Here is a 16,123-nt window from a genome sequence, read left to right as displayed (position 1 = left end):
TCCCCCCACCCCTTTCTCCCCCTCCACCCCTCTCCCCCTTTCTTCCCCCCACCCCTCTCCCCTTTCTTCCCCCCCACCCCTCTCCCCTTCTTCCCCCACCCCTCTCCCCTTTCATCCCCCCACCCCTCACCCCTTCATCCACCCACCCCTCTCCCCTTTCTCCCCCTCCACCCCTCTCCCGTTTCTCCCCCCCACCCCTCTCCCCCCCACCCCTCTCCCTTTCTCCCCCCCACCCCTCTCCCCTTTCTTCCCCCACCCCTCTCCCCTTTCTTCCCCCACCCCTCTCCCCTTTCTCCCCCCCCCCTCTCCCCCTTCTCCCCCCCACCCTTCTCCCCCACACCCCTCTCCCCCCACCCCTCTCCCCTTTCTCCCCCCCACCCCTCTCCCCCTTCTCCCCCCCCCACCCCTCTCCCCCTTCTCCCCCCCACCCCTCTCCCCCTTCTCCCCCCCCACCCCTCTCCCCCTTCTCCCCCCACCCCTCTCCCCTTCTCCCCCCCTCCCCTCTCCCCCTTCTCGCCCCCCACCCCTCTCCCCCCTTCTCCCCCCCCACCCCTCTCCCCCTTCTCCCCCCCCACCCCTCTCCCCCTTCTCCCCCCCACCCCTCTCCCCCTTCCTCCCCCCCACCCCTCTCCCTTTCTCCCCCTCCCTCTCCCCTTTCGCCCCCCCTCCCCCTCTCCCCTTTCGCCCCCCTCCCCTCTCCCCTTTCGCACCCCCTCCCCTCTCGCCCCCCTCCCCTTTCTCCCCCCTCCCCTTTCTCCCCTCTCCCCTCTTTCTTCCCCCCTCTCCCCTTCTCCCCCCCTCCCTTTTCTCCCCCTTCTCCCCCCATCCCCCTCCCCCATCCCTCTCCCCCTTCTCCCCCCCACCCCCTCCCCCTTCTCCCCCCCACCTCTCTCCCCCTTCTCCCCCCCACCCCTCTCCCCCCACCCCTCTCCCCTTTCTCCCCCCCACCCCTTTCTCCCCCCCTCCCCTTTCTCCCCCCTTCTCCCCCCTCCCCTTTCTCTCCCCTACCCCTCTCCCCCTTCTCCCCCCCCACACCTCTCCCCCTTCTCCCCCCCCACCCATCTACCCCCCACCACTCTGCCCCTTCTCCCCCCCCACCCATCTCCCCCCACCCCTCTCCCCTTCTCCCCCCCCCCCTCCCCTCTCACCTCCCCCCCCTCCCCTTTCCCCTTTCTACTCCCCTCCCCCTCCCCTTTCTCCCTTCTCTCCCCCCTTCCCTCTCCCCTTTCTCCCCCTTCCCGTTTCTCCCCCCTTCTCCCCCTCCCCATTCTTCCGCCCCATCACTCTCCCCCTTTCTCCCCACCTCCCCTTTCTCCCCCCTCCCCTTTCTCGCCCCCCACCCCACTCCCCTTTCTCCCCCCACCCCTTTCACCCCCCCACCCCTTTCACCCCCCCAACCCTCTCCCCTTTCTCCCCCCCACCCCTCTCCCCTTTCTCCCCCCCCACCACTCTCCCTTTCTACCCCCCACCCCTCTCCCCTTTCTCCCCCCCACCCTCTCTCCCCCACCGCTTTCTCCCCCCCCACCCCATTCTCCCCCTCCCCTTTCTCGCCCCCAACCCTCTCCCCTTCCCCCCCAACCCTCTCCCCTTTCTGCCCCCCCCACCCCTCTCCCCCCACCCTTTCTCCCCCTCCACCCCTCTCCCGTTTCTCCCCCCCACCCCTCTCCCCCCCACCCCTCTCCCTTTCTCCCCCCCACCCCTCTCCCCTTTCTTCCCCCCACCCCTCTCCCTTTCTTCCCCCCACTCCTCTCCCCTTGCTCCCCCCCACCCCTCTCCCCTTTCTCCCCCACCACCCCTCTCCCCTTTCTCCTCCCCACCCCTCTCCCCTTCCCCCCCCACCCCTCTCCCCTTTCTCCCCCCCCACCCCTCTCCCCTTTCTCCCCCCCACCCCCTCTCCCCTTTCTCCCCCCCACCCCTCTCCCCCACCACCCCCTCTCCCCATTCTCCCCCACCACCCCTCTCCCCCACCACCCCTGTCCCCTTTCTCCCCTACCACCCCTCTCCCCCCCACCAACCTTCTCCCCCCCACCACCCCTCTCCCCTTTCTCCCCCACCACCCCTCTCCCCTTTCTCCCCCACCACCCCTCTCCCCTTTCTCCCCCACCACCCCTCTCCCCCCACCCCTCTCCCCCGTCTCCCCCCCCCACCTCTCTCCCCGCACCACCCCTCTCCCCCCCACTCCTCTCCACGCCCCACCCCTCTCCCCGCCCCACCCCTCTCCCCGCCCCTCTACCCCCCCACCCCTCCACTCCTCTCCTCCCCACCACTCTCCCCCCCACCACTCTCCCCTCCCAATACACTCCCCCCCACCCCTCTCCCCTCCCACCCCTCTCCCCTCCCACCCCTCAACCCTCCCACCCCTCACCCCTCCCACCCCTCACCCCCCCCACCCCTCTCCCCCCCCACCCCTCTCCCTCCCACCCCTCACCCCTCCCACCCCTCTCCCCTCCCACCCCCCCACCCCTATCCCCTCCCACCCCTCTCCCCTCCCACCCCTCTCCCCTTTCTCCCCCCCACCCCTCTCCCCTTTCTCCCCCCCACCCCTCTCCCCTTTCTCCCCCCATCCCTCTCCCCTTTCTCCCCCCCAACCCCTCTCCCCTTTCTCCCCCCCCACCACCCCCCCAACCCTTTCTCCCCCCCCACCCCTCTCCCCTTTCTCCCCCCCACCACCCCCCCACCCCATTCTCCCCCCCCACCCCTCTCCCCTTTCTCACCCCACCACCCCCCCACCCCTCTCCCCTTTCTCCCCCCCACCCCTCTCCCCTTTCTCCCCCCCACCACCCCCCCACCCCCTCTCCCCTTTCTCCCCCCCCCATCCATCTCCCCCCCCCACCCCCCCTCCCCTTTCTCCCCCCCTCCCCCTTTCTCCCCCCCACCCCTCTCCCGTTTCTCCCTCTCCACCCCTCTCCCGTTTCTCCCTCTCCAGTTTCTCCCCCCCCACCCCTCTCCCGTTTCTTCACCCCACCCCTCTCCCCTTTCTCCCCCCCACCCCTCTCCCCTTTCTCACCCCCCACCCCTCTCCCCTTTCTCACCCCACACCCCTCTCCCCTTTCTCACCCCACACCCCTCTCCCTTTCTCACCCCCCCACCCCTCTCCTCTTTCTCACCCCCCACCCCTCTCCCCTTTCTCCCCCCCACCCCTCTCCCCTTTCTCCCCCCGACCCCTCTCCCCTTTCTCCCCCCCCTCCCTCTCCCCTTTCTCCCCCCCATCCCTCTCCCCTTTCTCCCCCCCACCCCTCTCCGCTTTCTCCCCCTCCACCCCTCTCCCGTTTCTTCCCCCCCCACCCCTCTCCCCTTGCTCCCCCCCACCCCTCTCTCCCCCCCCACCCCTCTCCCCTCTCTCCCCCCCCACCCTTCTCCCCTTTCTCCCCCACCACCCTCTCCCCTTTCTCCCCCCCACCCCTCTCCCCTTACTCCCCCCCATCCCCTCTCCGCTTTCTCCCCCTCCCACCCCTCTCCCGTTTCTCCCCCCCCCACCCCTCTCCCCTTTCCCCCCCCACCCCTCTCTCCCCCCCCACCCCTCTCTCCCCCCCACCCCTCTCCCCTTTCTCCCCCACCACCCCTCTCCCCTTTCTCCCCCCCACCCCTCTCCCCTTTCTCCCTCCCCACCCCTCTAACCCTTTCTCCCCCACCACCCCTCTCCCCTTTCTCCCCCACCACCCCTCTCCCCTTTCTCCCCCACCACCCCTCTCCCCTTTCTCCACCCCACGCCTCTCCCCCCCACACCTCTCCCCCCCACACCTCTCCCCCCCACACCTCTCCCCCCCACACCTCTCCCCTTTCTCACCCCCCACCCCCCTCCTCTTTCTCACCCCCCACCCCTCTCCCCTTTCTCCCCCCCGCGCCTCTCCCCTTTCTCCCCCCCCACCCCTCTCCCCTTTCTCCCCCCCCACCCCTCTCCCCTTTCTCCCCCCCCCACCCCTCTCCCCTTTCTCCCCCCCACCCCTCTCCCCTTTCTCCCCCACCACCCCTCTCCCCCACCACCCCTCTCCCCTTTCTCCCCCCCCACCCCTCTCCCCTTTCTCCCCCCCACCCCTCTCCCCTTTCTCCCCCCCACCCCTCTCCCCTTTCTCCCCCACCACCCCTCTCCCCTTTCTCCCCCCCCAACCCTCTCCCCCCACCACCCCTCTCCCCTTTCTCCCCCACCACCCCTCTCCCCTTTCTCCCCCACCACCCCTCTCCCCTTTCTCCCCCCCCAACCCTCTCCCACCCACCCCTCTCTCCCCCCCACCCCTCTCCCCTCTCTCCCCCCCCACCCCTCTCCCCTCTCTCCCCCCCCACCCCTCTCCCCTTTCTCCCCCCCACCCCACTCCCCTTACTCCCCCACATCCCCTCTCCGCTTTCTCCCCCTCCCACCCCTCTCCCACCCCTCTCCCGTTTCTCCCCCCCACCCCTCTCCCCTTTCTCCACACCACCCCTCCCTCCCCCCCCCACCCCTCTCTCCCCCCCACCCCTCTCCCCTTTCTCCCCCACCACCCCTCTCCCCTTTCTCCCCCCCACCCCTCTCCCCTTTCTCCCTCCCCACCCCTCTACCCTTTCTCCCTCCCCACCCCTCTACCCTATCTCCCCCACCACCCCTCTCCCCTTTCTCCCCCACCACCCCTCTCCCTCCCCACCCCTCTACCCTTTCTCCCTCCCCACCCCTCTACCCTATCTCCCCCACCACCCCTCTCCCCTTTCTCCCCCACCACCCCTCTCCCCTTTCTCCCCCACCACCCCTCTCCCCTTTCTCCCCCCCACGCCTCTCCCCCCCCACACCTCTCCCCCCCACACCTCTCCCCTTTCTCACCCACCACCCCCCTCCTCTTTCTCACCCCCCACCCCTCTCCCCTTTCTCCCCCCCCACCCCTCTCCCCTTTCTCCCCCCCCCACCCCTCTCCCCTTTCTCCCCCCCCACCCCTCTCCCATTTCTCCCCCCCCACCCCTCTCCCCTTTCTCCCCCCCCACCCCTCTCCCCTTTCTCCCCCCCCACCCCTCTCCCCTTTCTCCCCCACCACCCCTCTCCCCTTTCTCCCCCCCCCTCCCCTTTCTCCCCCCCCACCCCTCTCCCCTACCACCCCTCTCCCCTTTCTCCCCCCCCCTCCCCTTTCTCCCCCCCCACCCCTCTCCCCTTTCTCCCCCCCACCCCTCTCCCCTTTCTCCCCGACCACCCCTCTCCCCTTTCTCCCCCCCCAACCCTCTCCCCCACCACCCCTCTCCCCTTTCTCCCCCCCCACCCCTCTCCCCTTGCTCCCCCCCACCCCTCTCTCCCCCCCCCACCCCTCTCCCCTCTCTCCCCCCCCACCCCTCTCCCCTTTCTCCCCCCCCACCCCTCTCCCCTTTCTCCCCCACCACCCCTCTCCCCTTTCTCACCCCCCACCCCTCTCCCCTTTCTCACCCCCCACCCCTCTCCCCTTTCTCCCCCCCACCCCTCTCCCCTTACTCCCCCCCATCCCCTCTCTGCTTTCTCCCCCTCCCCCGTTTCTCCCCCCCCACCCCTCTCCCCTTTCCCCCCCAACCCCTATCTCCCCCCCACCCCTCTCTCCCCCCCACCCCTCTCCCCTACCACCCCTCTCCCCTTTCTCCCCCCACCCCTCTCCCCTTTCTCCCTCCCCACATCTCTACCCTTTCTCGCCCACCACCCCTCTCCCCTTTCTCCCCCCCCACCCCTCTCCCCTTTCTCCCCCCACCCCTCTCCCCTTTCTCCCCCCCCACCCCTCTCCCCTTTCTCCCCCCTCACCTGTTTCTCTCCCCCACCCCTCTCCCCTCCCCCAACCCTTCTCCCCACTCCTCTCCCCTCCCAACTCCCCCGCACCCCTCTCCCCTCCCAACTCCCCCCCACCCCTCTCCCCTTTCTCCCCCCCACCCATATCCCCCACACCCCTCTCCCCTTTCTCCCCCCCACCCATCTCCCCCCCCACCCCCCTCCCTTTTTCTCCGCCCCTTCCCTTTCTCCCCCCCACCCCTCTCCCCTTTCTCCCCCCCCACCCCTCTCCCCTTTCTCCCCCCCACCCCTCTCCTGTTTCTCCCCCCCACCCCTCTCCCGTTTCTCCCTCCCCAGCCCTCTTCCCTTTCTCCCCCCCCACCCCTCTCCCCTTTCTCCCCCCCCAGCCCTCTCCCCTTTCTCCCCCCCCAGCCCTCTCCCCTTTCTCCCCCCCCACCCCTCTCCCCTTTCTCCCCCCCCACCCCTCTCTCCTTTCCCCCCCCACCCATCTCCCCCCCACCCCCTCCCCTTTCTCCCCCATCCCCTTTCTCCCCCCACCCCCCCACCCATCACCCCCACACCCCTCTCCCTTTTCTCCCCCCACCCCTCCCACCCATCGCCCCCCCACCCCCTCCCGTTTCTCCCCCCACCCCTCTCCCCTTTCTCCCCCCCACCCCTCTCACCTTTCTCCCCCCCACCACTCTCACCCCCACCTCGCTCCCCTTTCTCCCCCCACCCCTCTCCCCTTTCTCCCCCCACCCCTCTCCCCTTTCTCCCCCTCCACCCCTCTCCCCTTTCTCCCCCTCCACCCCTCTCCCCTTTCTTCCCCTTCACCCCTCTCCCCCCCCACCCCTCTCCCATATCTCCCCCCCCACCCCTCTCCCGTTTCTCCCCCCCCACCCCTCTCCCGTTTCTCCCCCCCACCCCTCTCCCTTTTCTCCCCCCCACCCCTCTCCCCTTTCTCCCCCCCACCCCTCTCCCCTTTCTCCCCCCCACCCTACCCCTCTCCCCTTTCTCCCCCCCCACCCCTCTCCCCTTTCTCCCCCCCACCCCTCTCCCCTTTCTCCGCCCCCACCCCTCTCCCCTTTCTCCCCCCCACCCCTCTCCCCTTTCTCCCCCCCCATCCCTCTCCCCTTTCTCCCCCGCCACCCCTCTCCCCCCCACCCCTCTCCCGTTTCTCTCCCCCCCACCCCTCTCCCGTTTCTCCCCCCCACCCCTCTCCCGTTTCTCCCCACCACCCCTCTCCCGCTTCTCCCCCCCACCCCTCTCCCTTTTCTCCCTCCCACCTCTCTCCCCTTTCTACCCCCCACCCCTCCCTCTCCCCTTTCTCCCCCCCCACCCCTCTCCCCTTTCTCCCCCCCACCCCTCCCTCTCCCCTTTCTCCCCCCCACCCCTCTCCCCTTTCTCCCCCCCCACCCCTCTCCCCTTTCTCCCCCTCCACCCCTCTCCCCCTCCACCCCTCTCCCGTTTCTCTCCCCCCCACCCCTCTCCCGTTTCTCCCCCCCACCCCTCTCCCGTTTCTCCCCCCCACCCCTCTCCCGTTTCTCCCCCCCACCCCTCTCCCGTTTCTCCCCCCCCACCCCTCTCCCGTTTCTCCCCCCCACCCCTCTCCCGTTTCTCCCCCCCACCCCTCTCCCTTTTCTCCCTCCCACCCCTCTCCCCTTTCTACCCCCCACCCCTCCCTCTCCCCTTTCTCCCCCCCCACCCCTCTCCCCTTTCTCCCCCCCACCCCTCCCTCTCCCCTTTCTCCCCCCCACCCCTCCCTCTCCCCTTTCTCCCCCCCCACCCCTCCCCCCCCAACCCTCTCCCCTTTCTCCCCCCCACCCCTCTCCCCTTTCTCCCCCCCACCCCTCTCCCCTTTCTCCCCCACCACCCCTCTCCCCCCACCACCCCTCTCCCCTTTCTCCCCCACCACCCCTCTCCCCTACCACCCCTCTCCCCTACCACCCCTCTCCTCTTTCTCCCCCCCCACCCCTCTCCCCTTTCTCCCCTCCCCACCCCTCTCCCCTTTCTCCCCCCCCACCCCTCTCCCCTTTCTCCCCTCCCCACCCCTCTCCCCTTTCTCCCCCCCAACCCTCTCCCCCACCCCTCCCCCACCACCCCTCTCCCCTACCACCCCTCTCCCCTACCACCCCTCTCCTCTTTCTCCCCCCCCACCCCTCTCCCCTTTCTCCCCTCCCCACCCCTCTCCCCTTTCTCCCCCCCAACCCTCTCCCCCACCCCTCCCCCCCACCCCTCTCCCCTTTCTCCCCCCCCCACCCCTCTCCCCTTTCTCCCCCCCACCCCTCTCCCCTTTCTCCCCCACCACCCCTCTCCCCTACCACCCCTCTCCTCTTTCTCCCCCCCCACCCCTCTCCCCTTTCTCCCCCCCCACCCCTCCCCCCCCAACCCTCTCCCCTTTCTCCCCCCCACCCCTCTCCCCTTTCTCCCCCCCCCACCCCTCCCCCCCCAACCCTCACCCCTTTCTCCCCCCCACCCCTCTCCCCTTTCTCCCCCCCCACCCCTCTCCCCTTTCTCCCCCCCCACCCCTCTCCCCTTTCTCCCCCCCCACCCCTCTCCCCTTTCTCCCCCCCCACCCCTCTCCCCCCACCACCCCTCTCCCCTTTTTCCCCCACCACCCCTCTCCCCCCACCACCCCTCTCCCCTTTCTCCCCCCCCACCCCTCTCCCCTTTCTCCCCCCCCACCCCTCTCCCCTTTCTCCCCCACCACTCCTCTCCCCCCACCACCCCTCTCCACTTTCTCGGCCACAACCCCTCTCCCCCACCACCCCTCTCCCCTTTCTCCCCCACTACCCCTCTCCCCCACCACCCCTCTCCCCCACCACCCCTCTCCCCTTTCTCCCCCACCACCCCTCTCCCCTACCACCCCTCTCCCCTTTCTCCCCCACCACCCCTCTCCCCCACTCTCCCCTTCCCCACTCTCTCCCCCTCTCTCCTCCCCCACTGACCCCTGTTCCTCTCCCCTCTCCCCTCCCCCACACCTCTCCCCTCCCCCACACCTCTCCCCTCCCCCACACCTCTCCCCCCCTCACCCCTCTCCCCCCCTCCACCCCTCTCCCACCCCTCTCCCCCCTCCCCCACCCCTCTCACCCCCTCCCCCACCCCTCTCCCCCCCTCCCCCACCCCTCTCCCCCCCTCCCCCACCCACCACTCCCCCCCTCCCCCACCCCTCTCACCCCCTCCCCCACCCCTCTCACCCCCTCCCCCACCCACCACTCCCCCCCTCCCCCACCACTCCCCCCCCTCCCCCACCACTCCCCCCTCCCCCACCACTCCCCCCCCACCCGTCTCCCCGTCTCCCCCGCACTCCCCCCCACCCCTCTCCCCCACCCCTCTCCCCACCTCCCCCCGCCTCCCCCACCCCTCTCCCGTTTCTCTCCCCCCCACCCCTCTCCCGTTTCTCCCCCCCACCCCTCTCCCGTTTCTCCCCCCCACCCCTCTCCCTTTTCTCCCTCCCACCTCTCTCCCCTTTCTACCCCCCACCCCTCCCTCTCCCCTTTCTCCCCCCCCACCCCTCTCCCCTTTCTCCCCCCCACCCCTCCCTCTCCCCTTTCTCCCCCCCACCCCTCTCCCCTTTCTCCCCCCCCACCCCTCCCTCTCCCCTTTCTCCCCCCCACCCCTCTCCCCTTTCTCCCCCCCCACCCCTCTCCCCTTTCTCCCCCTCCACCCCTCTCCCCCTCCACCCCTCTCCCGTTTCTCTCCCCCCCACCCCTCTCCCGTTTCTCCCCCCCACCCCTCTCCCGTTTCTCCCCCCCACCCCTCTCCCGTTTCTCCCCCCCCACCCCTCTCCCGTTTCTCCCCCCCCACCCCTCTCCCGTTTCTCCCCCCCACCCCTCTCCCGTTTCTCCCCCCCACCCCTCTCCCTTTTCTCCCTCCCACCCCTCTCCCCTTTCTACCCCCCACCCCTCCCTCTCCCCTTTCTCCCCCCCCACCCCTCTCCCCTTTCTCCCCCCCACCCCTCCCTCTCCCCTTTCTCCCCCCCACCCCTCCCTCTCCCCTTTCTCCCCCCCACCCCTCCCTCTCCCCTTTCTCCCCCCCACCCCTCCCTCTCCCCTTTCTCCCCCCCCCACCCCTCCCCCCCCAACCCTCTCCCCTTTCTCCCCGCCACCCTCTCCCCTTTCTCCCCCCCCACCCCTCTCCCCTTTCTCCCCCACCACCCCTCTCCCCCCACCACCCCTCTCCCCTTTCTCCCCCACCACCCCTCTCCCCTACCACCCCTCTCCCCTACCACCCCTCTCCTCTTTCTCACCCCCCCCACCTCTCTCCCCTTTCTCCCCCCCCACCCCTCTCCCCTTTCTCCCCTCCCCACCCCTCTCCCCTTTCTCCCCCCCAACCCTCTCCCCCACCCCTCCCCCACCACCCCTCTCCCCTACCACCCCTCTCCCCTACCACCCCTCTCCTCTTTCTCCCCCCCCACCCCTCTCCCCTTTCTCCCCTCCCCACCCCTCTCCCCTTTCTCCCCCCCAACCCTCTCCCCCACCCCTCCCCCCCACCACTCTCCCCTTTCTCCCCCCCCACCCCTCTCCACTTTCTCCCCCCCACCCCTCTCCCCTTTCTCCCCCCCCACCCCTCTCCCCTTTCTCCCCCCCCACCCCTCTCCCCCCACCACCCCTCTCCCCTACCACCCCTCTCCTCTTTCTCCCCCCCCACCCCTCTCCCCTTTCTCCCCCCCCCACCCCTCCCCCCCCCACCACCCCTCTCCTCTTTCTCCCCCCCCACCCCTCTCCCCTTTCTCCCCCCCCCACCCCTCCCCCCCCAACCCTCACCCCTTTCTCCCCCCCACCCCTCTCCCCTTTCTCCCCCCCCACCCCTCTCCCCTTTCTCCCCCCCCACCCCTCTCCCCTTTCTCCCCCCCACCCCTCTCCCCTTTCTCCCCCCCCCACCCCTCTCCCCTTTCTCCCCCCCCCACCCCTCTCCCCTTTCTCCCCCCCCACCCCTCTCCCCTTTCTCCCCCCCCACCCCTCTCCCCTTTCTCCCCCCCCACCCCTCTCCCCCCACCACCCCTCTCCCCTTTCTCCCCCACCACCCCTCTCCCCCCACCACCCCTCTCCCCTTTCTCCCCCACCACCCCTCTCCCCTTTCTCCCCCCCCACCCCTCTCCCCTTTCTCCCCCACCACCCCTCTCCCCTACCACCCCTCTCCTCTTTCTCCCCCACCACTCCTCTCCCCCCACCACCCCTCTCCCCCCACCACCCCTCTCCCCTTTCTCGGCCACAACTCCTCTCCCCCACCACCCCTCTCCCCTTTCTCCCCCACTACCCCTCTCCCCCACCACCCCTCTCCCCCACCACCCCTCTCCCCTTTCTCCCCCACCACCCCTCTCCCCTACCACCCCTCTCCCCTACCACCCCTCTCCCCTTTCTCCCCCACCACCCCTCTCCCCCACTCTCCCCTTCCCCACTCTCTCCCCCTCTCTCCTCCCCCACTGACCCCTGTTCCTCTCCCCTTTCTCCCCCCCCACCCCTCTCCCCTCCCCCACACCTCTCCCCTCCCCCACACCTCTCCCCCCCTCACCCCTCTACCCCCCTCCACCCCTCTCCCCCCTCCCCCACCCCTCTCACCCCCTCCCCCACCCCTCTCCCCCCCTCCCCCACCCACCACTCCCCCCCTCCCCCACCCCTCTCACCCCCTCCCTCACCCCTCTCCCCCCCTCCCCCACCCACCACTCCCCCCTCCCCCACCACTCCCCCCCCTCCCCCACCACTCCCCCCTCCCCCACCACTCCCCCCCCACCCGTCTCCCCGTCTCCCCCGCACTCCCCCCCACCCCTCTCCCCCACCCCTCTCCCCACCTCCCCCACCCCTCTCCCCACCTCCCCCACCCCTCTCCCCCTCCCCTCTCCCCCCACCCGTCTCCAGCCCTTTCCCATCCCTCTCCCCCTCCTCTCCCACCCCTCTCCCCCTCCTCTCCCCCCTTCCCCCACCCCTCTCCCCCTCCTCTCCCCCCTTCCCCCACCCCTCTCCCCACCTCCCCCCCTTCCCCCACCTCCCCCCCCTTCCCCCACCCCTCTCCCCACCTCCCCCACCCCTCTCCCCACCTCCCCCACCCCTCTCCCATCCCCTCTCCCCACCTCCCCCACCCCTCTCCCCACCTCCCCCACCCCTCTCCCATCCCCTCTCCCATCCCTCCCCCACCCCTCTCCCCTCTCAGCCCTCCCCCACCCCCGCCTCCCCACACCCCTCCCCCTCCCCCACTCTGACCCCCTCCCCCCTCCCCCACTCTGACCCCCTCCCCCCTCCCCCACTCTGACCCTCTCCCCCCTCCCCCTCTCTGCCCCCTCCCCCTCTCTGACCCCCTCCCCCACTCTGACCCTCCCCCACACTGACCCTCCCCCCTCCCCCACACTGACCCCCTCCCCCACTCTGACCCTCCCCCACCCTCCCCCACACTGACCCTCCCCCCTCCCCCACACTGACCCTCCCCCCTCCCCCACTCTGACCCTCGCCCCTCCCCCACTCTGACCCTCTCCCCCCTCCCCCACTCTGACCCCCTCCCCCCTCCCCCACTCTGACCCCCTCCCCCACTCTGACCCTCTCCCCCCTCCCCCACTCTGACCCCCTCCCCCACTCTGACCCTCTCCCCCCTCCCCCACTCTGACCCCCTCCCCCCTCCCCCACTCTGACCCCCTCCCCCACTCTGACCCTCTCCCCCCTCCCCCACTCTGACCCCCTCCCCCACTCTGACCCTCTCCCCCCTCCCCCACTCTGACCCTCTCCCCCCTCCCCCACTCCCCTCCCCCACTCTGACCCTCTCCCACTCTGACCCTCTCCCCCCTCCCCCACTCTGGCCCTCTCCCCCCTCCCCCACTCTGGCCCTCTCCCCCACTCTGGCCCCCTCCCCCACTCTGACCCTCTCCCCCCTTCCCCACACTGACCCTCACCCCCCTCCTCCATTCTGACCCTCCCCCCTCCCCCACTCTGACCCCTGTTCCCCCCTCCCGCACTCTGACCCCTGTTCCCCCCTCCCCCACTCTGACCCCTGTTCCCCTCCCCCACTCTGACCCTCCTCCCCCTCCCCCACTCTGACCCCCCTCCCCCTCCCCCACTCTGACCCCCCCTCCCCCTCCCCCTCCCCCTCCCCCTCCCCCACTCTGATCCCCCTCCCCCTCTCTGACCCCCCTCCCCCTCTCTGACCCCCCTTCCGCACCCCCCTCCCCCTCCCCCTCCCCCACTCTGACCCCCCTCCCCCTCCCCCACTCGGACCCCCCTCCCCCTCCCCCACTCTGACCTCCCCCTCCCCCTCCCCCACTCTGACCTCCCCCTCCCCCTCCCCCTCCCCCTCCCCCTCCCCCACTCTGACCTCCCCCTCCCCCTCCCCCTCCCCCACTCTGACCTCCCCCTCCCCCTCCCCCTCCCCCTCCCCCACCCCCTCCCCCTCCCCCTCCCCCACTCTGACCTCCCCCTCCCCCTCCCCCACTCTGACCTCCCCCTCCCCCATTCTGACCTCCCCCTCCCCCTCCCCCATTCTGACCTCCCCCTCCCCCACTCTGACCCCCACCCCACTCTGACCCCCCCTCCCCCCCCCACTCTGACCCCCCCCTCCCCCACTCTGACCCCCCCTCCCCCTCCCCCACCCCCACCCCCACTCTGACCCCCCCTCCCCCTCCCCCTCCCCCACCCCCACTCCCCACTCCCCACTCTGACTCCCCCTCCCCCTCTCTGACTCCCCCTCCCCCACTCTGACCCCCCCTCCCCCACTCTGACCCCCCCTCCCCCTCCCCCACTCTGACCCCCCCTCCCCCTCCCCCACTCTGACCCCCCCTCCCCCTCCCCCACTCTGACCCCCCCTCCCCCTCCCCCACTCTGACCCCCCTCCCCCTCCCCCACTCTGACCCCCCTCCCCCCTCCCCCACTCTGACCCCCCTCCCCCCTCCCCCACTCTGACCCCCCTCCCCCCTCCCCCACTCTGACCCCCCTCCCCCACTCTGACCCCCCCTCCCCCACTCTGACCCCCCCTCCCCCACTCTGACCCCCCTCCCCCACTCTGACCCCCCCTCCCCCACTCTGACCCCCCTCCCCCACTCTGACCCCCCTCCCCCACTCTGACCCCTGTTCCCCCACTCTGACCCCTGTTCCCCCCCTCCCCCACTCTGACCCCTGTTTCCCCCCTCCCCCACTCTGACCCCTGTTTCCCCCCTCCCCCACTCTGACCCCTGTTTCCCCCCTCCCCCACTCTGACCCCTGTTTCCCCCCTCCCCCACTCTGACCCCTGTTTCCCCCCTCCCCCACTCTGACCCCTGTTCCCCCCCTCCCCCACTCTGACCCCTGTTCCCCCCCTCCCCCACTCTGACCCCTGTTCCCCTCCCCCACATCAATCCTCCCCCTCCCACCCGATGCCCCTGTGGCCCCGCCCTCCTGGCCCAACGCGCTGACGTCAGACGCACGGTGCGTGGCCTCATTCCGCTTGCCCCGAACATGGCGGGCGCCTCCGGCTAAGGGAGAGCGGGAGCGACGGAGCGGCGGCGGCTTCTAGCTTCGGCCTCCTGTGTGTCCCCGCCCACCCAACACATCCCCCGGTGGGGTGAGGGCGGGTGGGGGGGAAAGTGAAGAAAAATATGAGGGAGGGGGGTTTGACGGGAACGGACTTGTCCCGAAACAGCGCCCCGTGAGGGAAGCCGGAGGGTCATCCCCTCCCCCCACGCCCCCAGAGCTGGGAACTTTGACCCCCCAACCCCTAGCTGACCCCAGCCTTTAAACCCTGTTTGTCCCAAACTGAGATACCCCCCTCTGTGCCTTTCACCCCCCCCCTTCCTTTCTTGACCTCTAGGTTTTGACCCATCTTCCCTGACCCCTAGTCAGTTACCCCTTCCTTGGCTCCTCACCTGTGACCCCCTTCCTGATCCTTCTCTGCTCCCCAGCTTATGAACCCCTTTACCCCCCCCCTCTAACTTTCTGTCCCCCCCTTTTCACATTTCCTCCCGAAGCCAGGGTGTCTCCTTTTGTGGACACACTCTCCTCACCCCTTCCTCTTACCCATCACTTGTAAGAGAGTATATATTTTTTGTACTTTTTTTAATTATTGTTTGGACCTGGAGTGGATTAATTTATGGGGCAACAACCAGGCAAAGTTCTTGCGGACCAAAGAAGGCCGACACTGCCTGCGCTGCACTTTATCAAAGGGGGGAAGCGAGAGGCAGCCAAACATGGAGCTCAGCATTTCAATGTGTTTGTGGAGCACGGTAAGGAGATATCTGATAATTGGATGCATTTGCTTGTTGATGGCAACCATCCACTTTGTCAAGCAAAGTATAAACATTCCAGGCTAGTAAAATCAATCAATCCAAAATATAAGAACGGAGATCAGGGTTATATGCCAGAAATGGAAATGATCAACATAGAACATATGTTCTAGGTTTTTACTAGAATTTTGTGAAATCTGTTTGATGTTTTTGGTGACCACTCCATACGATTTCATCCACTTTTCTTTTGAAAATTGTTAACTTGTGCCATTGATTGTAACTAGTGTGGTGGCTGTTCGTTTTTAAAACGCTATTGTATTTCTAAGCCTGTTGCTGCTGCAGTTTATTGGATGAGTGGAAGAGCTAAGGTACTTCAGTCGCCAGGTTTGAGTTCAGAGTACATTAAATTCTTTACTCACTACTGTTCGAGAATTTTCAATTGCACAGTTATTTCAAAACATTATAGAGAAGCAATCTGAGAGGTCCATCAGTGAGTAGCATTGTTTTTGAGATACAGGTGCATATAGAGGAAATGGCATATTCAAGAAACAGTGAAGCTGAATCTAGAGAGAGTACTTTCAGGAGAAAAAGTACATCCTCTTTGTATAATTTGAAAACATGGAAAGGAACTCTTTAATTTAGTCACTTGTGTTTTTCACCAAGGGATTTTCACTTAGAGTAATCAGTGCATCAAATTACATCCAATCTACTGCACATAAACAGGTAATTCAATTCAATATATCAATGCTGGTGTTTATGCTCCACAGTAGTCTACGTCCATCCTACTTCCACTCACACTATCACACATTCTTGTGTTCCTTTCTCGTATATGCACTTTTCTTACTACTACTTAAATGCATCTAAACTTTCTGCGCAACAGTGAGTTCTACATTCTAACTGTTCTCTCGATGAAGAGATTTCTTTTTAATTTTCCATCAAATTTATGTGTGGCTGTTGTACATTTATCGCCGAGATGTCACAAGTGGCAATGTCGTCTCTGTGTCCCCTATCGATTGCTTTCATAATGTTAAATACCTCAATCAGGTCACCCCTCACCTGCTACTCTTGGATTACTCAAACACCTTAGTTAGCTGGGCATTCTGGAATGAGCATATTTAATGATGCACAGCAGTTAGGACTGGTTCCTTGCTGGTGACTTTGAATCTACTTTCCAGATGGATTTGAAACATTGACGACCACGTGGATGACTGGAAGATTCTGAACACATCTGTGTTAGACGTGGATTAAATATGACAGTCAAT

The 16,123-nt window shown here is 68.0% G+C and overlaps 1 protein-coding gene across 1 annotated transcript in view; it reads left to right on the top strand.

Moving 5' to 3' along the window:
• The first annotated feature begins 14,566 nt into the window (after positions 1 to 14,566).
• abl1 (ABL proto-oncogene 1, non-receptor tyrosine kinase) overlaps positions 14,567 to 16,123 on the top strand; it is a 193,034-nt gene continuing 191,477 nt past the window's right edge. The window contains exon 1 of the mRNA XM_087998209.1: positions 14,567 to 14,861. Within this exon, the coding sequence (XP_087854335.1) occupies positions 14,729 to 14,861 (133 nt within the window). The 5' untranslated portion in view covers positions 14,567 to 14,728. The remainder of the gene's footprint in view (positions 14,862 to 16,123) is intronic.

Source organism: Chiloscyllium plagiosum, unplaced genomic scaffold, assembly GCF_037043375.1.
Source record: "Chiloscyllium plagiosum isolate Xiang-an unplaced genomic scaffold, Cpla_swu_hap1 HiC_scaffold_21, whole genome shotgun sequence".
In the NCBI taxonomy this organism is placed as follows: domain Eukaryota; kingdom Metazoa; phylum Chordata; class Chondrichthyes; order Orectolobiformes; family Hemiscylliidae; genus Chiloscyllium; species Chiloscyllium plagiosum.
This window is presented reverse-complemented; position numbering and strand designations above follow the sequence as displayed.